The 27,512-nt window shown below is 36.3% G+C and overlaps 2 protein-coding genes across 3 annotated transcripts; one reads left to right on the plus strand and one right to left on the minus strand.

The window, feature by feature from the left end:
- Positions 1-1,561: 1,561 nt before the first annotated feature.
- Positions 1,562-12,009, plus strand: mdka (midkine a). 2 transcript variants are annotated; one of them, XM_027133046.2, is made up of 5 exons: positions 1,562-1,719; positions 8,330-8,412; positions 8,645-8,812; positions 8,935-9,096; positions 11,061-12,009. In XM_027133046.2, the coding sequence occupies exons 2-5, from the start codon at positions 8,331-8,333 to the stop codon at positions 11,087-11,089; spliced, it is 441 nt and encodes a 146-aa protein (XP_026988847.1). In that variant the 5' UTR covers positions 1,562-1,719; position 8,330; the 3' UTR covers positions 11,090-12,009. The 2 variants fall into 2 exon arrangements, with proteins under 2 accessions (XP_026988847.1, XP_047675603.1); XM_047819647.1 differs by lacking the exon at positions 1,562-1,719 and having other exon boundaries at positions 8,313-8,412.
- chrm4a (cholinergic receptor, muscarinic 4a) lies at positions 11,402-26,950 on the minus strand. The gene is made up of 2 exons (XM_027133045.2): positions 26,402-26,950; positions 11,402-15,712 (listed from the first exon to the last, which is right to left on the minus strand). Exons 1-2 carry the CDS (start codon positions 26,454-26,456, stop codon positions 14,229-14,231), a joined length of 1,539 nt encoding a protein of 512 aa, XP_026988846.1. The 5' UTR covers positions 26,457-26,950; the 3' UTR covers positions 11,402-14,228.
- Between the last annotated feature and the right edge of the window lie 562 nt (positions 26,951-27,512).

The following is a 27,512-nucleotide window of genomic DNA, read 5'->3' on the forward strand; positions in this document are numbered from 1 at the left end:
ACTGGCTTTATTGTTATATTGAATGAGAGGTGTTTTATATTAGGTAAACAAATTCGGGATGTTCTGGTATATTTTTGGTGATCACATTTTCAGGCAGGACATGATGTTGCTGCCTTAAAACTACATGCTTCCTTGTTAAATCCTAAGCTTGGACTGTTCTTCTGTTTCAGTTGTTCTCCAAGACGAGAGATGAACTTCCCCACAAAATAAAAAGCCAGCGGCATGCCATGTTCTTGGCCATGACACTATCATGGATAAATCAATATATGAAAATAAAGAAATGTGTGAATAATTTTAGGTTCTTAAGTTGAGTCAAGGTGCCTTTATTGTCATTTCAATCATATATAGCAGTCACAGTACACAGTGAAATGAAATAAAATGCTACATAAAAGGACATAGAGCTACATAAAAACAACACAGAGCTAAGGACTTAAAGCTGTCCTAGCCACATAAAGTGCATTGTGTAAATTGCACTGCAATGTGCAACCTAGTGGAAAACTAGAGGATTGTAAATTAAAACGGTTCAAGTAAACATACAATTTTATGTAGCAGCAGTTTGATGAGGTATTGAAATGTGAAATGTGGTGTACAAAACAGCAACTGAATAAGTGTTTTGTTCTAAACAGTCCAGTGCAGTTAGTGTGTGTGTGTGTGTGTGTGTGTGTGTGTGTGTGTGTGTGTGTGTGTGTGTGTGTGTGTGTGTGTGTGTGTGTGTGTGTGTGTGTGTGTGTGTGAGACACCAATCACATTATCCTTATGTAATATAGATATTCAAAAGTCATTTCATCTATGAAATCTGTCCCAATCTCTAGAATTATGTGCAAGCCAGAGTTTTTTTTTGTGTTTATATATATATATATATATATATATATATATATATATATATATATATATATATATATATATATATATATATGAGAATGTATTTCATTGTCATTTCTACTCCTTGCAGCTGACCTTGATGTCAGGGGTGTTAGCAAACCTACATTTACACACTATTGTAATGTACAAACACATCTGACTCAGTTGAGAAACGTGTAGTCAAGTCTTATGCTATCTGTTTATATAGCATCCACCCTTTTGCTGTTATCACTATAAAATATCTGGACTTTTTTGGACTATGACTATGCTATACCAGGTCACCCTACACACAGCTTAGAAGAGTTATATATGCATAGAAAAAGATCAGAAGGACAAATTTGTCAGGAATTTAACTACAGGCTGTCCAGAAATTCTCCATACATACAGACATAGTCTCCATACTCCACATGATTTAGTAAAATGCCTTCTATTTTGCTATGGACTTTAACTGGAAAAATTGCAAGCACATCAAACAGGACTTTTTGTCTTTTTTACTTTTTGTGTGTGTTTGCAAATAGAAAAGCATTCATTTAGAGAATTTTCCTAAATAAATAAATAGATGAATAAATGAATAAATAAATAAATAGAATCTTAATTTTCCCTGTGTATAAGGATTTTAGGGATAGGCTTCATTTTGCATGACAGTGCCACGCTCTCTTAACCTCGCCAACGGAATGCCGGTCACGTGACTCTGGGCGTCATGGGGTGTCTAATTTAAAGCTGTTCAGACTGGGGTTTGGTTCACACTTACTTTTGTTTGGACAGAAACAAAGCCAGGCTTCGAGCGGATGCTGGAGAGGAACTTGCAGACACAGTTTTCCTAACTTTTGTGTGTGGAGCTTGAAACAGAGCGATCGAGTAAGTGTATAAAGTTCACTTTTAACACACATGAAGTAGCGCAGAAACTGTGGGGATTTTATACTGAATTCTTTTCTTTAAGTAAAGTTAAAAAAAGCTATATGAATGGAAGCGCATCTAATTCGGATTATCAGCAAGTAAAGGTTTAAAGTAAACAAACCAAGTGATAATTCTTTGGGAAAATCATACAATTTCTCCCTTGAACGTTTAGTGAAAAAAAAAAAAAAAAAAAAGAAGCCCTGATCTGCACTTTTATTTAGTATTAACCCTGCTTTTGTATGCTGATATGTTATGTTACCCAAAAAATCTATATATAAAATAGTTTTGTTTAGTTTTAAAAGTTTAAAATAAAGTTTTAAGCACTTTTTAACCAAGAAAGCTGTTAATGGTAGTTCTGGTGTGCTGTGATAAGCAAACGCAATAAAGCAGGATGGTACATGCACACAGTAATACTAATAACAAAAGCTACAGAGTGAATGGTGAAGGGAGTTAGTGAGGAGGTGGAGAGCTGGAGAGAGGCAGTTTGTGTGCTTTTAATGCCCTTGGTAGTGTTCATCTCCTATTGACTTTAATGGGCTGATTAAGGCGAGCTGAGTCAAAAGCTTCAGGTTGGAGAGAGAGAGAGAGAGAGAGAGAGAGAGAGAGAGAGAGAGAGAGAGAGAGAGAGAGTGTGTGTGTGTGTGTGTGTGTGTGTGTGAGAGAGAGAGAGAGAGAGAGAGAGCATGTGAGGGATAGGGGGAGAAAGAGAGAGGGGGAAGAGAGAGAGGGAGAGAAAGAGCGGGATATATATATATATATATATATATATATATATATATATATATATATATATATATATATATATATGAGAGAGAGGGAGAGAGAGAGAGGGGGAGAGAAAGATATATATATATATATATATATACATGAGAGAGAGAGAGAGAGAGACCTTTTCACCCAGCCTGTGTTTGCATCTGCAGCCTCTTTCCCCTTCATCTGCCTCAGTTCTCATTCCAGTGATTACAATCACATTTCATGCTAGACATTGTTGTACAGCCTGCATGGTTGTGTGTTAAGGGGAGAAATAAGTAACTGCTTTCCCTCTTGCTTTGACTGTGGGTAATTTTCCATAAGCTCCTTGAATGTGAATACCAGATATGTGGAAAAAAAAATCAATAATAGATTAAAAATGATGTAGTGTGCATTCAAACTCCTAAAAGTATACATCTTGTAGCTGTGTTTTCCAAAGTGAGGTCAATAAGCCTCAAGGGGTGTGTGATGTACAGGGGTTTGCACATGTATGTATGTATGTATGTATGTATGTATGTGTGTGTGTGTGTGTGTGTGTGTGTGTGTGTGTGTGTGTGTGTGTGTGTGTGTGTGTGTGTGTGTGTGTGTGTGTGTGTGTGTGTGTATGTGTGTATGTATGTATTTTTAATTTAATGAGATTACAGTGATGGGTTATTAAACTACTATAAAGTAGCAGTATAATAGTTATTAATTAGTTATTATGGTTTGTTGACTTCAGGTTAATATAATGAGATTAAATTGAATCTTGGTGAATGTCAAAAAGATTTATAAGAAATACAGAATATTACGAATCTAGTATATGATGCAATGCAACTGTTCAAGAATAAAAAAACATTAATGTTTTCTAACTAAAAAGGTTAAATATTTGGGTAATTAATCTGCTAGTTCAACGATTAAAGTGGTCCATTTACGATAATTGGAGAATATACTTATATATCTCCTTTTTCGCTCTTTTTTTGGACCAAGACTGCAAAAAAAATGTTCTAGATATTTAAATGATATGGAAAAATACTACCATCATGGCACAGATAATGAATTTGTAATAGCTCTAATACGTTGTACAGCTTTCTAACATTATTTACATATAGGTATATTTTGCTGTTGATATATTGTTCATATTTTGTATGAGAAGACAGAGGAGTAAATATGGCACAGAGACATAGTTTAACTTCATGTACTGGTTAACTTTTTATATTTCAACTGGGAAATGCAGAAGCGCAAAGCCACAGGGTCCAAATGCTTTACCACTAAAATAGGGAGGTTTCTGCTCTTGGCTTTAAAGCACTCAAGATTTGTATTGAATAATCAGTGTAGTGACCTGAGTAGAGCTGAACATTGAACTTTGTTCTCTCTCTCTCTCTCTCTCTCTCTCTCTCTCTCTCTCTCTCTCTCTCTCTCTCTCTCTCTCTCTCTCTCTCTCTCTCTCTCTCTCTCTCTCTCTCTCTCTCTCTCTCACTGTGAGTGAGATTTTGTGTGTGTGCGTTTTTTTTTTGTTTTTTTTTTGCATGTCTACACATGATAAACAATGTGGATTTATGATGCTTAATCACAGACAGTATAATCATAGTTTCCAGTACTTGTAGTAATGTGTTTACTGTGACAGCTGTTTTTATGCATGTTGTCTGTTTTTGCTGCCTGGACTTCAGTTCTTCCTGTATGTGTCGATCTATATTTGGTCAAAATGTTTTTAGCCTCTGATATTCTGTATTTATATTTTATCTACATTCTGTAGGGAATGTAATAATGTGTTTAGTTTTTAGATTGGTCTCTTTCAAACTCATGAAAGAATTTTACTTAATTGGAATGTTAGGGCACAGCAGTAATGGATCTAAGATATGTTGGCAGTGAGATGGCTTTTTATACATCTGAATGAGCCAAAGACCTCCTGATGAGTGCACAGCTCTGCCAAAACTAGCGAACTGGGTCACATCTTTGTGTTTTTTACTCTGGTATGGAAATTAGTTTAATTCCAACTTGTCATGCAACAAACACTACACTACACACACACACACACACACACACACACACACACACACACACACACACACACACACACACACACACACACACACACACAATTGTTTTAAATGTATGCATATAATGTGTGTGTGTGGCACTTGTGCATAATTGTATGTGAACATTTCCCATCACATTCAAATTGTAGCCCAGAGACAACCCTCAAACACACACACACACAGTCACACACAAGATTCTCAGAGAACAGGTGGTTTGCATTTCCTAATAGCAGCAGAGAAAATGGGAAAAGTAGGAAAAGAAACAGTAAAATAGAGAATTTTGAAAGCCAAGAGAATTTTGTGGCACAGAAAAAGAGGGGTGACTCCTTTAGTTATGCTTCAGCAGGCATGAGGGTAAGTGACACTTAATTAGAGTTTTGGATAGAATAGATTGATTTAGTGAGTCTCTATTTATGGAGGATCTAAATGAGGCCTAAGTATTTGCCCTGAGTAGGCAAAGAGAGGATATATAGAGAGCAAGTTTTATTGCCCATAGTTATTGCTAGCCATAAAAGTTTGGCGCCACATGATGAAAGGCTCAGGTGAAGACTAGAGTGAGACACTGAATGGTAATTTAAATTACACTATGGGAGAGTTGAGTCTTTTGCTTGCCAAGAGACAATAAGAATGCATGACCCAGCATGTAAACTTTAAGAATATCCATAACTGGTTGCTAGAGCTAAAGTGTGTGTGTGTGTGTGTGTGTGTGTGTGTGTGTGTGTGTGTGTGTGTGTGTGTGTGTGTGTGTGTGTGTGTGTGTGTGTGTGTGCTTTGTCCTGATGTAGTGATGTCCTATGGTGTTGAGTCTATTCTCTCTTCCTGTTTGCAATCTTATGCTCTTGTTATTGTCTTGGAGATGTAAGCCAGTGATAAAGAGTGTACTCAGCTGTAGGAGCCATGCAGTTACTGAACAACAGCTTAATGTGGGTGTGTTTTTAATCAGTCTGAAACACACTGAGTGAGTGTTCTTCAAAGACTGGCTACTAATAAAATAAATGCAGCCACAGGGACAAACAACTTGGTCTTAAATACTAATGCTATGCTTTATTTCTTTTGTCAACTTAGCACACACATTGAGGAAATATGGTAATAATGTGTGTTTTGTCTAGGGCTATACAATATGATTATGCATCTTGTAGGACGATCAAAAATGTCTAGATATTTTCCTACATCATCTATATCCCCAATGTCACAAACCCATTTTAAAGCAGCCAATTTACATCACCAAGTTTGGAGCAGATTTACCAGAGGTGTACTATAACAAAAACGAGCCTGGAAGACTGTGACATACAGTGAAACTCCCTGCAACACAAAAGAATAGGCATCAGTTCAAATAAAAGTCGAAGAATTTGCACCTATATAGGGAGGTACTATTGATGTTTGGATTCCTGAAAATTAAAGTTTACTGAGGTGTTTTAATATTTATTTTTCGTTGTTCCCTTTTTGAAAATGTTACATTTTTACTTTTCTTATTTGTGGTAGTTCTGTTCAATGTCCCTTCCAAATAAATGGAGAAAAGAAAAAGTTCATTGGGTTGTAGTTCACAAAATGATCAAAATTAGTCATGTATGCAGATAAAGGACGCATATCTAGATATCCAGTAAGTATTTTTAGTTAATTCAGCAATTTTAGAGAAAATGTATATATCATAGGATATATTGTTGAGCATATGAGAGATATTAGATTTGGTCTAAATTGCCCAACACTAGTACTGTGTATGTGTAAAATATCCAAGTACTGAGGTAAGTCAGTAATATTCCAGTACATTTTGAGCCTTTTGGACATCACAAGATGCACAGGATGTGGGTAACTGCTAATTGAATCATATTTCTGTACTCCATCTTCGTAGCCATGTTTGTTTTGTGCTTCTGTTATATTAGAATATATAATGATCTTTTTATTGTTTTTTATGATTGTCAAGCTTTTTTGTGTATATGATAATATAAATATATTTTTTTCATTAAAGAAAACACAGTTAGCTTTATATACTGATGCATAATTGCTGTGTTAACATTTTTAAATTATGAATTTATTTTATAAATCATCCTATTGGGTCCCACCATGATGAGGATAGCTTTCCTTTTTAAGTCTGGTACTTCTCAAGGTTTGTTCCTCATATCGTCTCAGGGAGTTTCTCATTAGGGATAAATTTACATTTAAACATGAATTTATGTATTTATGTAAAGCTGCAACAGTATCTATTGTTAAAAGCACTATACAAAAATGTCTTGCTTTAAATTAAAATCAGATGAAATAATAGTAGCTTTGATTAAAATATAGCCAGAATGTTACTGTACTCTTTTGAATAATGACCATAATGTTTAAAAAGTTTATGTCCATAAAGTGTGCTGAATTATGTGTTAAATTTATTTTACAGTTAAAGTGGTTCATTCAAAACAAATAGCTTGGTGGTCTGTGCTTTAGTGGACCTTTGGAACTGCAGTTTTCTATATGTAACATTAAGAAATGGGCCTCTTGTCTTTTACGCACACTCTAAACATTATCTTTTGACATGTTATGAGCAGGTGAGGTTAGGTGTGCTGCTGCGATATCCAATCAAATCAATTCTCATCAATGAAATGCATTTAAGTGCCATTTTATGAAAATATTTAATTATTTTGTACTTAGGTGTCATTTGCATTCATGAATACAATTGCAGATAAATCTTACAGAAAATTTGGTTTCAGTTTTCTTTGATTTTGTTTTCATATTTTGGTGGTAGTGACAAATGTGTGACTTGTATACAAGTGCGAAGGTTTTTATTTAGACGAGTCCAAAATTCACACCATATAAAAAATAGATAAAAAATAGATACTATTGCCATAGAAAACGTGACTCACAGCTTTTTATTTATTTATTTATTTATTTATTTATTTTAAAGTTAATTGTTTTCTGTCTTGCATGCCTTTGTGAGTGATCACTAGTCTGTAGCTTGTACTGTTTATTCAGCTGATTCCATGTATCTGTGATATCAATACATTTGGTGAGTGTGTTAGTTTTGTTAGACATTTTATTTAATTATAGGTCAACTGTGTGATTCGTATTTTGTTGCCACACCTGAATTGATCAGTGAATTTCAATTATTTAGTATTTGTGCAAAATAGCATTATACATGCCAATAGAAAGATTTTCAGTGCCGCATCCCACAATATGCTGCTCCACGCAGGACAACATTTGGGGATTAGCATTAGTGGTATCCAGTTAAACAATTAATGAAGCAGGTGGGTATGTGTTTACATCCTAAATCCACATGAAAGAATATGGATTAAAAGGGAATCAATATGCTTATTGTGCGTAAGTCAGACGTGTGGAATGCATCATGACTAAAACATATTCAGGAACAAGAAGCTTTTAATCTGTGTGGGTGGTGGCATGCAGTTAGGCATCAATCTTGAAGGATAAAGGGATATAATATATTTCCAATAATGTTCACTACAACTCTATTAAGGTATCATATGATTCAGTTCAATTAAGTTTCCATTTTACACCAAAAGCATAGTCCTCATTGAATTAACAATGTGCAGGTTTTATACAAATTATTTGATAAAAGAAAAAAAATTGCAGTTTTTGAAGTCTTGTATACAAAATCTTGCCTATTTACCTTGAAAAACATTGGACACAAAAATCCATAATTTATGTACAAGGTGTATTAGAAGATAATGAATGCATTAGAACATTTCTTTTTGTGATCTTTTGAAAATGTACATCTCTTCTGTGATGCATTTTAATTCTTATTTACTTTAAATACATATATCTGAAATAACATTTAACTAATTTAGTGAAATATTTATGTTCGGATCTTTTAGGATGCGTGGCCTGTTTTCTACCATTTTTCTGCTCCTAGTGGCCTTGATGATTGTCACTACAGAAGCTGGAAAAAACAAGAAAGGTAATACTTTTTAAAATCATGTAAAACATAAGATCACTTTGCTATTTTTTTTAATACTGCAAACCAATTTAGTTTCTGAATGAGCCATGTCATAATTATTCTGAACACTTTGCTTACCAATACCTCCTGTGAAATGTGAAATTAAGACAGGTTGACATGAAATAATAATAGACAACATTTTTAAGAATTATTAAGTATTAATAATATAAAAAATTACAATGTCCTGTGCTAGATAAAGGTAAAGGAGTGAAAGGGGCCTCAGACTGCACAGATTGGCGTTTTGGGAACTGTGTGGCTAATAACGGCGATTGTGGAAGTGGTATGAGGGAGGGGACTTGCAATGATCAGATCAAGAAGCTGAAGTGCAAGGTTCCCTGCAACTGGAAGAAGGATTTTGGGGGTAAGGCTTAAAATCATCATTTTATATACAATATCTTCAAAAACTATTCAGACCCCTTCTCTTTTTTAAAAATTGTAATATTACAGCCTTTCACAAATTACTTAATATTTTTCTGTCTTCAGCTGACTGCAAATACAAGTTTGAAATTTGGGGTGAGTGTGACGCTGCTTTAGGCATGAAGAGTCGCACTGGCACCCTACAGAAGGCTCTCTATCATGCTGAGTGTCAGCCTGTCATTACGGTCCAAAAACCCTGCTCAACCAAGAACAAAGCCAAGTCCAAAGGTAAAAAAAATGTACATCAGGTACATCCCTCAGGTATTGTTGACAATAGTGTTTTTGCCCCTACATGACACATCTCTTTTTTTTTTTTGTTTTAAAGTGTACTTCTCAGCTCCAATTAAATTTCTGCATATATAGAGAAAACAGAGGCATGTGATCCTCTTGTGTATAAATCCTTCACCAAAAAGACTATTGCACGGACCAATCTGTTTGTGTTTGTTTGGACTATGGTGAAGGCTTTACGCACAAGCACTGTAATCTTTGTCTTGGTGAGAACTCAAGGCCTTCAGTGGGTGTTTGAGTAGGATGCTGAATCGAACAAAAGCCAGAGGAACTAGAGTGGAGAGGGAATCACTCTATAGACCTGGAGCTAATTTTGTTCCAGATTTGCTGAAAAATATTTCTAGCTTTCAAGCATGACATAATATTCAAAAACTTATTGGCTCACATTTGTCTGTTAACTTACATGTTTTATAATATGCAGTCAATAAATGACTACAAACCCCTATTAAAAATTGCAGGTTTTTAGGGTGTAAAAACAAATAAGCCATAATTAAACATGCCAATTATATAATCTTTTCCATGTGTAAAGAAAAAATATATAAAAACCTTGCAAGGAACTGTTTGCACAAGTCTTCACACCCTTTTGTAATGGGGTGTGTGATTATGCTTATAATTAACTAATCACATTCATTCATGTATAAAAGTAATTATTGTATCATCAGTACATCTTGAAGGCCATCATCAGTCGGAGTAAATGGGCACTGCATTGACATTACCAATAACAGATGATCTCTCTAAAATTGACAAAAGGAAAAGTCTAAATCTTTAAAGGAGCTGCAGGGATATCTGGCAATTACTGGTCACCCAAAGAAAACCATACCCAGAGTGAAAAATAGTGGTGGCAGTATCATGCGATAGGGCTCATTCTCTCCAGCTGGACCTGGCACTTAAAGTTTCAATGAATGATGGACTGTTCCTAAAACCATACAATTCTGGCACAAATCCTGCAGGCCTCTGTTGGACAGCTGAAGATAAAGAAATATTGCTCCATCCAACACAATAAAAACCCAAAGCACAAACCTTTCAGAAGTAGTAGTTCAATAATTTGGAATGGCCCAGTCAGAGCCCAGCCCAGAATCCTACCTGAAAGAATTGAAAAGGGCTGTTTACAGGAACTCTCCTCAGAATTTGATAGATCTGGAGAATTTTTGCAAGGAAGCCTGGAATAAAAATTGCCAAATCAAGATTGTAGGTTGTTTTAAGTAGGAATAGAATCTTTACCAAAAAAAGTTGAGTGCTGTATTACAAACAAAAGGTGGTTGAATAAATTTATTTTAGGGCTTTGAATATATACACAAACATACACAAATGTATCACATTAAAGGTGAAAAAAGGTCTGACATTATTTTGGTTCCTTTTTTTGTAACACAAACCCTGAAGAATCTCAAGTGGCAGAAATTTTGCTGACACATTGAACTTCTTCCATAATATTCAAATAATCTGAGAGCTTCACCATATCAACAATTATGCATTTTCTTTGTCACATTGTAATTGTTTAAGATCTATTTTTGTGTGCATGTGCTATACAAATCCCTGTGTATGTTTTTATGGTAATAATAATAATCATTTGAATGAATACATTAATGTAAACCTTCAAATATTATCAATAGTTTAATATTTCAGGCTGCTTCATCTTTATTAAGAATTTAATCTATAGAATAATTTAATCTGTGCAAAGTAATACTATTACTACATGTCTGCAATGAGTAGCCATTAAATTACACAATATACTGTACAAGGTATGATACACACCAGTCGTTCAGACACTTACAGTGACTACATTAGAATATAATAATTATTGTTCTGCCACATGCTAATAATCACTGTGTTTTGATATGTGCTAAGGCTTAAACATCAGATGTGCGAAATTAAACATTGATCCTGTGTCTTTCCACTCTACCCAGGAAAGAAAGGGAAGGGAAAAGGAAACTAGAAAAAGGAGACATCCAGCAATGGAAGTGTGAAGACCAGACCTCCAAATCCTAGCCTTTCAATTTTCTAGCTCTCTGACACTCTTTTTTTTTTTCTCTGTTGATATGTCATACACTAGACACCCTTTTTTTACATGCTGTGTTACAGTTTTAGAGCATAGGATTGTGGCCGCTGTGATATGATTGACAGATATTATATGACATCCCTGTTCCACAAGGGAGTATGAAATGCTGATGTTTAGAGGAAAACAATCCTTTGACTCTTTATAGAAGACAGAAATATTACTCTGTCAGAATCTCAGTTCCCGTTTGACACAAGAACTGCTCTCTCTCTCTCCTCCCCCCCCCCTCTCTCTCACACACACACACTCACAGAGAGTGAGAGACCAGCCTGTGTACTTAATGATTTGTCATATAAATGCTTTTTTTAATTAAAATTTGATGAGGATGCAGTAGAGTTACCTGAATAGTTTAGTGTTTTTTGAAGTTGTACTGCTTTTTGTAGGATCAGTTTTACTTAAAATAAATGATATTGTGAAAGTACAATGCAAATTATAATAGAATATGCTACCATCATTGAGCCTGCCAGCATATTCTGGCAACATGGGTGAACCCTTATGCTTGTGGCAAGTGTTTCCAGGATTTCTGGATTCACTCAAACACTGACCAGGATAAAGCACCTCTGTGCTTTTAGCTAAAATTTCCATTTTTAATTAGGATTCACACAGCCAAAGTGCAGTGGCAGTGTCAATTTGACCAAAGCATAACATTCAATGTGTCAGAAAAGCACACATAGCAATCTAGCAATTAAAATTTTACTAGTCAAACTGACCATTTGTTAAACTAGTCCTTTGTCTATACAATATTTTCTTTGCACAGAGATAGTAAGGTTAGAAAATCAATAAAGAAATGTTTTACATGGTTTTGTTCTTTGGCTTCTCTAAAAGTAAAGTAGGAGAATAATGGCATACTTAAAACAAAAAAAAACCCTGATTGTTAGTAGGGTTTTTATTGGGTTTATGCATTACATTTCATATTCATACACATGTAAACCCTTTCAGAGTTACTTATGGGATCATTTCTATTGATAATCCAAAAAACCAAAAGTGGACTATGCTTAACCTGGACATATACCTTATAGTTCACAATTCAAGAAGAGACTATGATTGATTAAGACATTGTTTTACATTGATTTCTAGGATATGATCAGCTGCATCATACATGTGATTGGAAACGTTAAATTTAAGAAGCAGATTTTTTTCAGAGACAGGAAAGTGAATTTTTTTAATGTACTTAAATCATGAATAGTGAAAATGTCACATTTTCACAAAATCACAAAACGTCTATATGCTATTATGGAAACCCTTGTCTATTATTGTACATGGCTCTGGCATATTGTATTGGAGCATTCCAATGATTTCAACAGACCATTAGTAGGAAAAATGATAAAAAGTCAAATCTTTCTCATTTTTATTTACCCAGCATTATAGAGACCACAATGTTCCATTTGCATCTAAGTAAACTATTAATGACCCTAACAAACTAGAGAGATAAATAGCAAACATATCACTAGAAAGAGGTGCCATGAATAAAGAACGGGACTTAATTCCCGTTGGAACTTAAAAGAGCAGGACTGCTGTCCTAATCCTGAGATTCAGCCAAATTAATGGTTTTATTTTTCAGCTTTCTAGCTAAAGCATTTGAACAGCAGTTAGCTGTAAATAATTTTCTGTCCTGTAGCTAATACATTACTGTATTTATTAATTATATAGCTGTGATGTAGCTGATTTTATAGCAAGTAGTTTTTCCTCTATCATCATGACTACTAATTCTTACATGTAATATTTAAAACAGAAAAAACAGGGTGGTTCCGTGAGCATTAAAGAGGATCTGTGGCATCAGTGCTTACGTGGAGGAAAGCAAGGATTCTGTCCGGATAATCCAGGAGACAATTCGTGCTTTAATGATAGTTTGTTAATTTGTGTATCTGTTTTAAAGACCAATTGTGAATGTTTTTAGCTTCTAAAGCTGGTAATAAGGCTAAATATTTTTCCAAAGGATTCTAATAGGCAGCTTAATTAGATAATAATAATATTGCTAGGAGAAAACCAATACTGTATGAGACAAGGAATGCCACCACCCAAACCTTTTCAAGCTAGATTACAGTAGGTTAGCTCACTAGATGATATAGTTCAGTAGTGAGAACCAGCATGTTAATAGCTTTTAACTAAGGTTTATGTACTTTGGCCAGAACAACAATATTTTGTGTATGTATAAATGTGAATTGTTTTTCACTTTCAGAAAATACAAATATACAGCAATTTGTTGGGTTTTAAATGGCCCAATCAGGCTGGCTGTGCTCTCTTTTCATTAGATATTTGCAGCACCCTGCTATACAGTAAATATTCCCCTGAACTCTACTTGTATGATAATATAGGTGAAACTCTGATACATTTGGTTATAGACAGCAATATATTTCATAAATAGAAATTAAATGTAAATTACTAATTAAATACAAGAGTACAAACACAGTACATATAAAATGCAGGAAACCTTACTTTGTAGGAGTATTTATAAGCATGTTATATATTATATACATACCCTAACCAAAATGCCACAGACTTATATCATACATACATACATGCTTGTTTATATATGGAAAGTTCTTCACTACAACGGTTGGGTTCTATTTGGGAAAAGCATTGGGAATTCACAGTTCATCAATATTATTCAGGGTTACATTTAGGTTTTAAAAAAAGTGCTTGTTTTGGATGATCTTATTATTCTGCACAAATGAATACTATAAGAACTTTTTTCAGTCCAGTCACTCAACTAATGCAAATCGTATGATTTGGTGATAAACTTGGCAGTAGATATAAGCAGAGCAACATTATATACAAGTATATTTACCAGCAGCAGATGAGTTCACCTGATCAGATGTTAATACAGCCTTTTGTTTTGTCTTCGTATATTTATTTGTTTGTTTAAAGATCTGGATTGAAACTGCACAATGCACTAAGCATTAATGCCTTACACAAAATAATACATAATACATTTCAGATTTTAATGCATTAGAGACACTGGCCTAAAATACTGGGAACAACCCAATTATCAATCAGAATCCAGTGAAGAGCATCCAGTTCACCTGGTTCCAATATTTTTGTACTGGCACATAAGGAGGTTCTTGAAGGTCTTTTTAAAGGTAGCATTGCACAAAGCATAGCAGGCAGGGTTTATGGTGCTGTTCACATAGCAAAGCCAGTATCCAATGGCCCAGACTGTGTCTGGCACACAGGACTGACAGAATGTGCTGATAAGGACCATAACATTATATGGGGTCCATGTAATGATGAAGGCCAGAAGGATGGCAAAGATTGTCTTTGTCACTTTCTTCTCACGTGCTGCCATTTGTCTTTTTCTTTTCACCTGGCTGCGGGCAATGCTGGCAAACTTGCGTACCACTGTGCGGGGCCGGTTGATTGGGATAGAGCGGCCCTCTGTGCCACTTTCTGGGGGAATTATTTCAATAGCAGTAATGCACTCATCTCCTGTCTGTTTGGTGACAATCTTGATCTTGGACCATTTAGAGACTGGGTTAAGTTTGGGTACCTGGGCAGAGCCAGATGTCAAGCCTTTTTGGGAGGCACTTGCATTATTGGCTCTTTCCTTGGATTCTTTGGGTGCAATGCTAGCCGTACTGGAATCATTTGAGCTCTCCTTCTCCTCATGCTGCATGTTGCCATCAGCTTTTATTGGGACTATGGTCTCATCAAGCTGTCCATTTTTCATGGTATCAGCTGTGCTGCATGAATCATGGCTGGGCTTAGGAGGAGTCTGATTATTGTTGTTCTGCCTTAGTATGTGCCTCCTCAGCAGTCCAGCAGACCTCAAACCTTTTTTCTCTTTCTTAGCTTCTGGCTTCTGCTTTGACACACGGCTACGGCTAGCTAAGGAGATGTGAATGTATAGCACTGTCATTATGACCACTGGAAGATAGAATGCAGCAATTGCTGTGCCAAATGTGACCACAGGGTTAGAAAGAAACTGGATATAGCATGCTCCTGGTTCTACAGTGCGTTCCCCTACAATAAACTGCCAGAAGAGAATTGCAGGAGCCCACAGAATAAAGGAGAGGATCCAGGCTGAGGCAATCATCAGACCAGCCATCTTGGTTGTGCGACGTGTTGGGTAAGTTAGTGGTTTGGTTACACAAAAATAGCGATCAAAGCTGATGATCAGCAGATTCATAACAGAGGCATTACTGACAACATAATCCAGAGCCAACCAAAGATCACACACCACTGGGCCAAGCGGCCAGTAGCCCTTCAGTATATATACAGTGTAGAGATTCATTGAGAACACACCAATGATGAGGTCTGCACATGCCAAGCTGAACAAAAAGTAATTGTTGACGGTTTGGAGGTGCCGGTTGACTTTGATAGACAGCATTACTAGGATGTTGCCCACCACAGTGACAAAGCTGATCGATCCAGTAACCAAGGCAATGAAGACCATTTCCACTGTCTTGTATGGGCTCCCAGTGACCTCAGCAACTGTACACGACCCATTGTTGCTGATTTTGTCACAGCTGACATTTTCATCACGTGTCAAGTTACTAAGTGAACCTAAAACACACACACACCGAGAGAGAGAGAGAGAGAGAGAGAGAGAGAGAGAGAGAGAGAGAAACAAAACATTTAGGTATAGTTTAGCATCTCAGCTTTCTAATGCAGAGAATAACGATTATATATTTAAGGTAATAATTATTTGCTTCCAGATAAAATAAATGGCAGGAAATCAGGAGAATAGAGTCTGGGCTATCAGCAGAGGACTTGTGTAAGAATGAATAGTCTCTGGCAAATAACAGATTAATAATGTTCTCCATGGTAATATTCATGTCTACTCTGAAAGAGGTTATTCCTTAAGAAATTATCTAATTACAACAAATGTGAAATTAAGTTTCCCTGAGTCTGTTTGGATGCACATCCCATGGCAATCCTAGCATTAAACATCCCAGGACTACTTTGTAAGAATTTTAAATCTTCATTCCCTCACAAATATTTCTGTTATTTAAATTAATGTTTACCTTTATAAAATGCTGCTGATATAAATAATAATAATAATAATTGTACTATTTCTACTACTACTACTACTACGACGACTACTACTACTAATAGTAATAAATAGAACAGACATCATGTCAGGGCAAAGTACACAATGATAAGAATGAAGAAACAGCTCTAATGATAAAGACTAGTAGTAGAATAAATTGCAATAAACCATATTTTTGTCCTCATTATTCCATTCATTATAATGAAGCAAAATCATCTCTCCCTCAGTACGGGGTTACAGTCTATAAACCATTTATTTATTTGTTTGTTTGTTTACTATTTATTTGTTTATTTTTTTTTTCTTATTGTATCTCGTCTTATTATACTTTCGGATCATTAGGTCTTTGGATTTTAATAATGATTGTACAGTGTGCTTTCAATTTACTTGAATATGTTGTCTTCTGGTATGGTAGGTTTCTGACTTTTGTGTACTATCTGCTTAACTCACTTTGTTCTATTATATTGCATTGTTGATCTTATAGTGTTGGTCTTTGCTTAGTAGTTCTCTCAGCTGATTAATCAGGAGTAGTTTCAGTCTCCCTTAAGGTGTGAATTGTGGGCAGGGCTTACTCATTTAAATCGAAGATTCTCTGTGGTGGTTTTATAAGTATCCCTCTAACGCATTGTAAATAAGTGTCTAGTACTGTTTGATATATTCTACCACATCTTTTTTAAATCTCACTCTTGGTGTACTACAGATATGTGCCTCAAGCCCATTTCTGAAGTCACCTCTTACCATTGTAGGCCCTCAAACAGTGATGGTAGGTGGGCTCTGGAATTGACAGTCTGCTGTAAGGAAAGCTGATTTTATCTCGGCTTTAGCTTCCCACTACTCCTTTTATTTTCTTGCGCTAACAGAGACCTGGATATCCCCACAGAACACTGCTACACCAGCTGCTACATATATACTCTGCCATTGCTTTCTTTCACTCACCAAGAGAAACTGGCAGGGGTGGTGGTACAGGTCTACTGTTGTTAAGGAGATGGTGTTTCACACCTCTCTTCTTGTCTCATTTAACCATCTGCTCTTTTGAATTTCATGCCATTTCAGTTACCTCTCCAATCGACCTTGTCATCATTGTTGTCTACCGAGCTCCTGGTCCCCTAGGAGACCTCCTGGAAGAAATGGACACACTGCTTCGTGCTTTCCTTTTCGACAGCATCCCTCTGACAGTGCTTGGCGATTTCAACCTCCTTTCTGACAAGCTTCAATCTTCTTCCCTCCTGACTCTTCTGGACTCTTTCGTCCTGAAACTCAACTACTTCCCCACACACAAAAGAGGAAATGTCCTAGACCTGGTTTTCACCCGTCCTTCCCCAGCCACAGACATGACGGCTACCCCACTACACATCTCCGATCATCACCTGGTATTCTTTACCATCACTGTCCCTATCCTACATAACTCTCACCCACTCTCTCTTACCCGTTGTAATTTCCATTCTGTCTCCCCTTCTTCTGTAGCTTCTAGCACTCTTTCATCTCTTCCTGATCCTTTTCCTTACTACTGTTGGACTCAGCCACAGACACTTTCGTCTCCTCTCTTTCCTCAACCATTGACTTTCTCTGCCCTCTGTCCACTAAACCCAAGAAAACTTCTTGTTCTGCTCCCTGGCTTTCAGTTATTTCGCTCAACAATTAAAGATAGCTAAGATCATCTGAGAGAAGTGGAAGAAATTTGATTCAGACCTTGACTCTTACCATACACTCCTGGCCAGTTTTGCAATCCTACCACCTACCCATTGTATCCACTCCCACTATGCTCCAGACCATCTCGCAAGACATTCTGCCCTTCATTATCACTATCATCAATGGATCCATAGCTACCTTCAAGAGAGCAAGGGTTATTCCCATCCTAAAAAAACCTGCTCTGGATCCATCAGACATCAATAACTACAGACCGGTATCACTTCACTTCTCTCATATCAGGTAACATGGAGGGGAGTGACATCTGCTCCACACAGACTCTCCACTGGTGTCTCATAGGGCTCACACAGGTTCTCTTACCAAAGCTATGCTAAAGATACACAACATATCTTCTCTTTCCCACCACTGCTCAAACCAAGACTGAACTGTTATGGCTGTGTATCATCTAGAAAAATGACATCGTTATCTGGAAATAAGACGGACCATAGCATGCACCTGGTCACTTAGAACACTTTTTAGCTTAATGATGGGGCCAGTAGAATATGTTATAAGATATGCCCACCCAAATCTTCACAGATCCATGGTGTTTGACTGCTGGAACCAGACAGTCCAAGTTGTATGCTTCCTCGGGGGTTCTCTTCTGACTGTTTTTGTGGAAACAGTGCCTTGAAGGTGGATTTTAAGTTCTGCTGTCACTTGACACAATCCTTCCTAGTCTTCAGTGGTCCCTATCGTGAAGTTTTGATTTTCATCCAATATTCTTTAATTATTTATTTCATCCTACAATGCTTTGTATACACAGTCATAATTGTTACTCTTGATTATTGTTTACAGAGGCTTGGCATATAGTCGGTTTCCTTCAGTATTATCAACAGCAGTGGTATTGGTAGAAAATCATGCAACTGTAGATCATCAATATATCCAGGCCCAAAACTTTAGTCTCTGCTTTATCTTTGAAACAATTTGTACAATTATCTTACTGTTTGTAAATAGATCAACCCGAGTTCCACATTAGACATCATTTCCACAGCTAAAGACTACTGTGAGACAGATGTTTGATAATTTAATAATAATTGAACCCCCGACTTTCTGATTAGGCATAAGGCCTGACTGAGACACCACTGGCTGAAGCGTCACAGAAAAGGTGTTGGACTACTGATCAGAAGGTCATGGATTCGAACCCCAAGTCCAGCAAGCTGCCACTGGTGGGCCCCTGAGCAAGGCCCTTAACCCTCAATTGCTCAGTTATAAATTTAAATAAAAAGGTAAGTCACTCTGGATAGGGGTGTCTGCTAAATGCCGTAAACCTAATTTGGAGATTTTGGATTGTGACTGTGTGAATTTCTGTCCATTAACCCATAAGAGCATTAGTGAAATCGGTCACTAATTTGTGTGGTCAGGATAGAAGAAATAAGTGTAGTTACAAGGAACAGAGTGAGTGAATTCAGAAATGTGCTTATAAGAGAAAGTCTTTGTGTGTGTATATGATAAAATATACAATGTGAATATATTCAGGTATACAGTACAGTGAGTAAGAGAGGCTAATCATAGGTGTTTAGGAAATGCAGTGTTTTAAAGCACAACTGTAATCATGAGTTTATGTTATATATATATATATATATCTTTGCAGAAGATAAGGAATGTCTGTGTTCAGGAATAGCAGATGGTAGTGGGAAAAGCAAATAGAGTAGATGTATGCAAGAAAAACTTTGCAGTTCAAAGATAATGCATAACAAATGGGGTTGAGACATTGCCTGTTGTAAAGTTTCTCTTGCTCTGTATTCTTGACATTGGACTTATAGTGCTTTGCAAGTTTTCTGAGAAGTTCTGAGAAGACTATAAAACACTTTTTACCAAAAGTGACAGAAACCTAAAAACAGTCTTCATCTTCATCAAAATAGAGTATCATCGGTGATGCATGGTGGTGGTAGCATAATGCAAAAATAGGTTTCATTGAATGGAAAACAGGTCAGGAGCCAAATAAAGTGAAATCCTACAGGAAGACCCTTTCCACTGTAAAATAGACTAAAGCAGATATTTAACAGTATAATGACACTAAGCGTTTTGGCAAATTTACAGTAAAATGGTTCAAAACCAAAAATGTGAGTGTGTTAGAATGGTTCTGTCACAGACCAGACCTCAGTCTGATGTAGAATCTGTGATAGCACTTGTTGGTCTCCTTAAAATTTGAAAGCACAAACACACACACACACACACACACACACACACACACACACACACACACACACACACACACACACACACACACACACAAAAAAAAACCTACAAAATGAGAAAATTTCTAAAGGATGTTCTAAAGACCGGTAACACACATGTATTCAAATTAAATCTCTTAAATCTCTTGGCACATCATATCAAATTTGCCACTCTTTACTATTCTGCCTTATATTTATTATATTTATAAGACTACCCTTTAATGTTTAACAGATGGCCTTTGTCCTTCCTCTCCTCCTATTCTGATTTTATCAGGACATTTGTCATTATCTGCTGACAGGAGGAAATGTGCCTCTGTAGCTGAGAAAGACTGCATGCATCCAATTAACAGCAAATGGCCATATTTCATTGTCTGATTTATGTAAGATCCACAGTCCAAACACTAGGGAGTCCCACTAAATGCAACACAATTTTATGTTCATGTAGGCATGAATAAGCATTAACATATTAACCATTTGGGACAAGCAAAGACCATGCTTTTTAACAGTTTGTGGTGGTTCATTGTGGCACAGCCAGGAATTAATTTAATGGGTGAATTAAAAAATATACTAAATAAGACCACTGTAATATCCGCACAAAATGCACATAGTAAACATGTTATTTAATCTAAGGGACCAACATCAAACACTCTTGGCATATTTATAACACTGGCCTGATGATATAACTATGATATGACTATTGCAGTGCTACATTTTATCTTCATCTCAGCTCTATCCTTTCTTTTTCTTATAATAATTAGAAATAATAACTGACCAATTATTAAATGTATATTTAACTTTACTTATCTCAGTGAGAGGGATTACTTTGAGTGCTGATAGTGTGAAATCAGGAGCATCACATTTGCCTTTGTATAAACTAAAAACACATTGTCAATGTGCACACATTTCTGTGTTTTGCTTAGTGAAGTGTACATTCATTAGCATATGACACACTTATTCATTGCATAACAATGCTATTTTTTCCTCACTGAAACTAAGACTGCAGGTGTGTAATGGCAAGCTTTGATGAACTATTTGTGAACATTGCATCAGCAGTATGATGGCTCACAGCCTTTTATAGGTGCCACAAAATGTCTTTAAAGTACAATTCTTAATAAAAAAAAATAAGGATAAATGAAATGATTAATTAAGTTTGACATCTGAATTGGGATATGCATACAATACCTGACAGAAGTGAGTATACCCCTCACATTTTTGTAAATATTTTATTATATCTTTTCATGTGACAACACCGAAGAAATGACACTTTGCTACAATGTAAAGTACTGAGTGTAGAGCTTGTATAACAGTGTAAATTTGCTGTCCCCTCAAAATAACTCAGCACACAGACATTAATGTCTAAACCGCTGACCACAAAAGTGAGTACACTCCTAAGTGAAAATGTCCAAATTGGGCCCAAATTATCAATATTTTATGTAACCACCATTATTTTCCAGCACTGCCTTAACCCTATTGGGCATGAAGTTCACCAGAGCATTGCAGGTTGCCAGTGGAGTCCTCATCCACTCCTCCATGACAACATCACGGAGCTGTAGGATTTTAGACTCCTCCCCTAGGGTTTAGGTCTGGAGACATGCTGGGCCAGCCCATCATCTTTACCCTCAGTTTCTTTGGTGGACCATGGCAAGGCCTGTTCTGAGTGGAACCTGTCCTGTTAAACCGTTGTATCGTCTTGGCCAGCCTGCTGCAGCTTAGTTTCAGGGTCTTGGCAATCTTCTTATAGCCAAAGCCATCTTTATGTAGAGCATCAGTTTTTTTTTCAGATCCTGAGAGTTCTTTGCCATGAGGTGCCATGTGTAACTTCCAATGACCAGTATGAGAGAATGAGAGTGATAACACCAAATTTTACACAACTGCTCCCCATTCATACACTAACGAGTCACATGACAACCCGGGAGGAAAAATGGCTAATTGGGCCCAATTTGGACATTTTCACTTAGTGGTGTACTCACTTTTGTGGCCAGCAGTTTAGACATTAATGGCTGTGTTTTGAGTTATTTTGAGGGGACAGCAAATTTACACTGTTATACAAGCTGTGCACATTTCTTCAGTGTTGCCACATGAAAAGATATAGTAAAATATTTACAAAAATGAAAGTAATGTGCTCATTTCTGTGAGATACTGTATATCAAACACCAGGCCAGTTATATTAAATGCCATCACACCCCAACTTTAAACACAAAACAAAACCAATGACAGACTAGAGGTTACACTATCAAGATAAAGTGATAGAGAGAGAAAGCATGTGAAAGGGTTAAAGTGATTCAACGTGAGAGTTAGTATGATACAATAAAAGGAAATTTTGTAAAGATTTATTTTCTTATTGAACAGGTAAGGCATTCATTTGCTTTCTAATGGCAGCTTATTTTACTGTGATATTGGTATCATTAGCCAGCTGAGGAGTTTGAAGAAAAACTCTGGATGGCTGGTGATATACGGTTGATGTTTTTGTGTATTTCCACATTTCACACTAAATTATCTCTGAAAAGATGAGTTAGATTGCCTTAATTTATATAGTTATTATTCTGTGTTTTAGATAGCATGCTAACACTGTCCAGTTAAGGCCTAACATTTTGTATGCTAATCTGAATAGTCAGGCTAATAGGCTAATAATGAATTTTAAGGGCACATTTAAAAGATAGCAACAGTGTGAATTTCGGAGATACGATGGTCAAACTTTTTGATATTCTTTATCTAGTGTATAATTGCACATATCCTCCTATGACCTTTTTTAAAAACAAGCCACTAACTCTCATTAGTGGTTAGTAACTTTCATTACTAACCCAACACATACAGTACTATAGTACATAATGGGACATTCAGTTGTTTTGTATAATAAAACCAAGAGTAAGAGATTATAAAACGCATACCATTATATAATGAAATCACCATGGATACCAACCATAAAATCGCTGTATTAGTAGGGCTCTACAAATCAATCCCTGGTAAAAAGAATTAATGACAAGTAAATTAATGTCTGGGTTGTAATGTCTATTGTGTGCTTGCTATACAATGGCTTCTAATTCCTCCCTCTTTTTATTGAAGAAACCTAAGATAGAAAGGAATTTGGAGAATTGGTGGGTTGATAAATGACAAAGTCATGTAGAATGAATGTAGGTGGAGTTCTGTGACTAAAAGATGGCTTATGGCCTTGTGATCAATATTGCAAGAATGATTATGCACAACTTACTTAAATATTTGTCATCTTTAATTATATTAAGTCAGTTCTACCTTGAGAAGGCCGTAAGGGATTCATAGAAACAGAGGGAGAGTTAAATACTTGATGATTAGAAACAGTGTCACAAGATTTGAGTCCTGGAATGGAAAAGCATCTTAAATAGGAAGACAATGTTGAATTCCAAACAAGAATGGTATTTCTAACACAAAGCATTGACAATTTATTTTAAGTCATACTTAGCTCATAAATTGTTCAGCCACGTAGCCAGGTTCAAATTTATTCTGAGACAACAACAAACATATTTTGGGCTTACTGTGTGCTAAGAGTGCCCGTAGATGCAAAACAATATCTCAGCAATTATTGTTGACAGTACAGTCTAGACCTTTTCTCCTGAGAGTGACAATGATTAGAGAGTCTAGTAGTGCTGCTGGATTCAGTCTGTTATATGAGCTATCAACAATTTCTTCATTTTTTTAAGGAACACTGGAATATAGCAAGCAGTAGCTGGTTATAAATTCTGTACATACATACAGGTATTTAAAAACAATACAAGGCTTTGGTTACAGAGTATGTGACTATTACATGTTATTATATACCTATTATTTTCCAGATTGGCCTCTCTCTTCTTGTCCCTTGCTGTGACTAAATGTGTTGTGTGTGTGTGTGTGTGTGTGTGTGTGTGTGTGTGTGTGTGTGTGTGTGTGTGTGTGTGTGTGTGTGTGTGTGTGTGTATGTGTGTGTGTGTGTGTGTGTGTACTGTTCTGTGAACAAGAAGAAACAAGTAGCAAGGAGAATTGAATGACTGAATAATAATGAATAACAATGAAGGTCGACATTGTGGTGATGCTTGGTTTGCTGGTTTCCTCGTAATGTTGAAAAACATGCATGTACATTTTCTAATTTGCCCATAGGTATTAATGAGTATGCAAATGTGTGTGTAAATGATACTTAGGGGTGGACTGGCATTCCATCAAGGTCTATCACACCTTATACCCTGTGATCCCAGCATAGGATCCAGATCCACCATGACCCTTAGCAGGACAAAGTAGTCATTAATGTGAAAAAATCAAAACAAACTCAAAAACAAAAACATAACAAAAATAAATAACAAGCATAATAACAAACAAGAACCATACTTCTATACTACAATGTCTTCAGGTTTTCAAGTTACTCAGTCAAGTGTAAATTAAATCTTGTTTCCATACCTTGAAACTATAGACATTGTTTCAAAACTTTTCAGTGTAGATATGACATTTCAGTCTAAATAATTCAGTCAATATCAGTAATGCTGAAAGTTCCTCATGTACTTTGTAGACAAGCTCATATGTTTCATTTATAAGTGGTAAAAGATGTCCCAGGATTACTACAGTCTTATGTGTTACATTGTAAATTTCCTTTCTAGGCTGGGACTCTCCTATCGCTCACTTTTACCAGCTGGCAGCCCTGAGCAATCTGTTAATATATATTAACTGAAACTAGTGAAATTTGTAATAACGTGAAACTAGTAATTTGAAATGATAAAATATGGAACTATATATATATATATATATATATATATATATATATATATATATATATATATATATATATATATATATATATATAATAACAATAAAAGCAGCCTTTCCTCAGCCAACCAAACAGGTGCAATATATGTCTGGTGGGAATATAGACTTGGCAAGATACACACAGGGCATGTTACCTTAATATTTATGTTATTTTGAATAATTGAAGTCTATTAGGATAATTTGAGGTATAGGTGTTGAGATACTGGCAAATATAAACTGAAAGGTAAAAACGTTTTCACTCACAGAAAGTGTGAACTAAAACTCCATCTGCTGGATGCTTTTTGCCTCCTTGATCTGACTGTCACAAAGTTACTTTTGTTAATTCTAAGAGTGTGTGTGTGTGCAAGGGCTTAGCACACACACACACACACACACACACACACACACACACACACACACACACACACACACACACACACACAGAGAGAGAGAGAGAGAGAGAGAGAGAGAGAGAGAGAGAGAGAGAGAGAGAGAGAGAGAGAGAGAGTAGGACAGAGGCAAGATGCTAGAGCTTTGCATGTCAATGAGAGTAAAAACGTTTTTTCTGCATTTCCTCTACTCCACTCTACCCGACAGCACTTAGCTTATCTAACTAACCCCTAATTTCCAAAAGAAGAATGAAAGAAAGAAACTCCCAAGTCAATGATTACAGAATGATTACAGAAAACATTACAAGATTTCCATTAGACACTCAAAATGTTAGAAAAACGATGAAATGGTTTCCGTGTAAAGAACAAGTACAGTAATTATATATGCAGACGAACAGAGAAATATACTGTTTGGAGGATTGCTCTGACCACTAATAGGACCTACACCTCTACATTTGCTATAGAACAGGAAATGCATGGTAAATTAACCTACTTTAGTATTGAAGCTACACTTTTTAGACCCGGCAAAAATTATTACTGTCCGATTCAAATCTTAATAAAAAAGTCATGCAGGCTTATGCGAAGGCAATAACAAGACTAAATACTAATCGTAACTTGAGATTTTTCGTTTTGAGATGCATGCATGTTTTATGCATTGATAAAACTTCTACATATATTTTATTTTAATAGCTAAGTGGCTTATCCATATGTTTCTTGTACACAAAGTGATCTGAATTGATCAAAATGTAACAATATGAATTAATAGAGAATTTTAGATCCAGAGAGAGGATCTTAGTGTAACAAACTAAACTCATTCTCAATTTTTACTGGTTGATATTGAGAAGAACAGATCTAAAATCGGGTTTAATATAGTATGTTATGTATGTTTAATTAATATACAGTATGTATATAGTATGTTTAATATAGTATGTTTCTTAATATGCTTATCTCCAATTTTGAAAAGCAGCAAACAAATTATTTTTTATTTTTCCGCTCGTTTTTTTTTATTATATTATATTGTATTTCACAATATTCTGGCTCATGAGCACACACACACACACACACACACACACACACACACACACACACACACACACACACACACACACACACACACACACACACACACACGCAGTGTATATCTTTACCACACACCCATCAGTTCTAAGGTCTGTACCTTTGGTCTCGCTTTCCATGCTTTTTTACTCACCAGTAAAGTTCCAGGGCGCAGGTCCGTCCGCTCCAGTGCCGTTAGTTACATTCATGTTGCATGATTAGTAAAAATGCATATCAGGGCAAATGGGGAAAAACCCGTAAAAATCCAGTTCGCTCACAATGCGTAGTTTCTCCTTATCCCTGTTAAAAGTGCTCTCCTCATGTTCCAGCTACTCTGCTCTCTCCGTCACGCGCTCTGAGCACGCGAGGCCCCCGCCGCTGTTGAGAGACTCGTGCGTAAAGCAGCCATTCCATCTGACTGCTAATGAAACTGAACCCCCCTTTCACTGGACGGAATTTTTAAGACTCGCCAAATGTTTATGCAAAATCTCTACGTGATTTCATGGAATTTAAAGAGGATCTGAAGCGGTTAGTGATGTCATCCAATGACAGCCAATCAAGACAGAAGCGGTAGGTCCGCGCGACCCACACTTCTCAGCTCGAAGTAAGCAGAGCGCAATTGTTAATATTTTTTTCCTCCCCGAATCACCCATAAAACCAGTAAGTTAAATACCAAAAGATGCCTTTTTAACTGTGCATAACGCCTTTAACTGGAGCGCATGTACGGGGTACATTTAAACACCATCACGGTTGGACAGCTCAGATCAGCTCAGAAGTGCGCGCTGTAGAACCTTATGACTGTTCATGTCCGACTGGATATAAAAGCGCATGGGTTCAATTAACATGGTTGGTATCAACACTCATTTACAACACATATGCTAGTTCCCTGTGTTAGTGAGAGTTTATTATTTTTGTTATGGAGACTTGTTAATACGCCAGCTCTGTGACACTAAATCAAAGTACAAAGTGTTGATCGTTCAGATGCTCATATAGACGGTGTGTAGTCTGATGCAAACTGCTGTGAGAATCTGGTGCACAAATGTACCAGCACCCTGAGCACAGAGTTTCAAAAATTTGTAAGGCGTAGGTGAAAAACAGATTAATTTAATCCAAAACAGATTAAAATCAGAATCAGATTTATTGGCCAAGTGTGTTGACACACACAAGGAATTTGGTTCCAGCAGTTTGTGACTCTCAACGGTACAGACATAAATACCACAATAACAATGCAGATGATGAGATACAATGTAGACAGAATGAGTATA

This window comes from Tachysurus fulvidraco, chromosome 1 (genome assembly GCF_022655615.1).
Source record: "Tachysurus fulvidraco isolate hzauxx_2018 chromosome 1, HZAU_PFXX_2.0, whole genome shotgun sequence".
Lineage (NCBI taxonomy): Eukaryota > Metazoa > Chordata > Actinopteri > Siluriformes > Bagridae > Tachysurus > Tachysurus fulvidraco.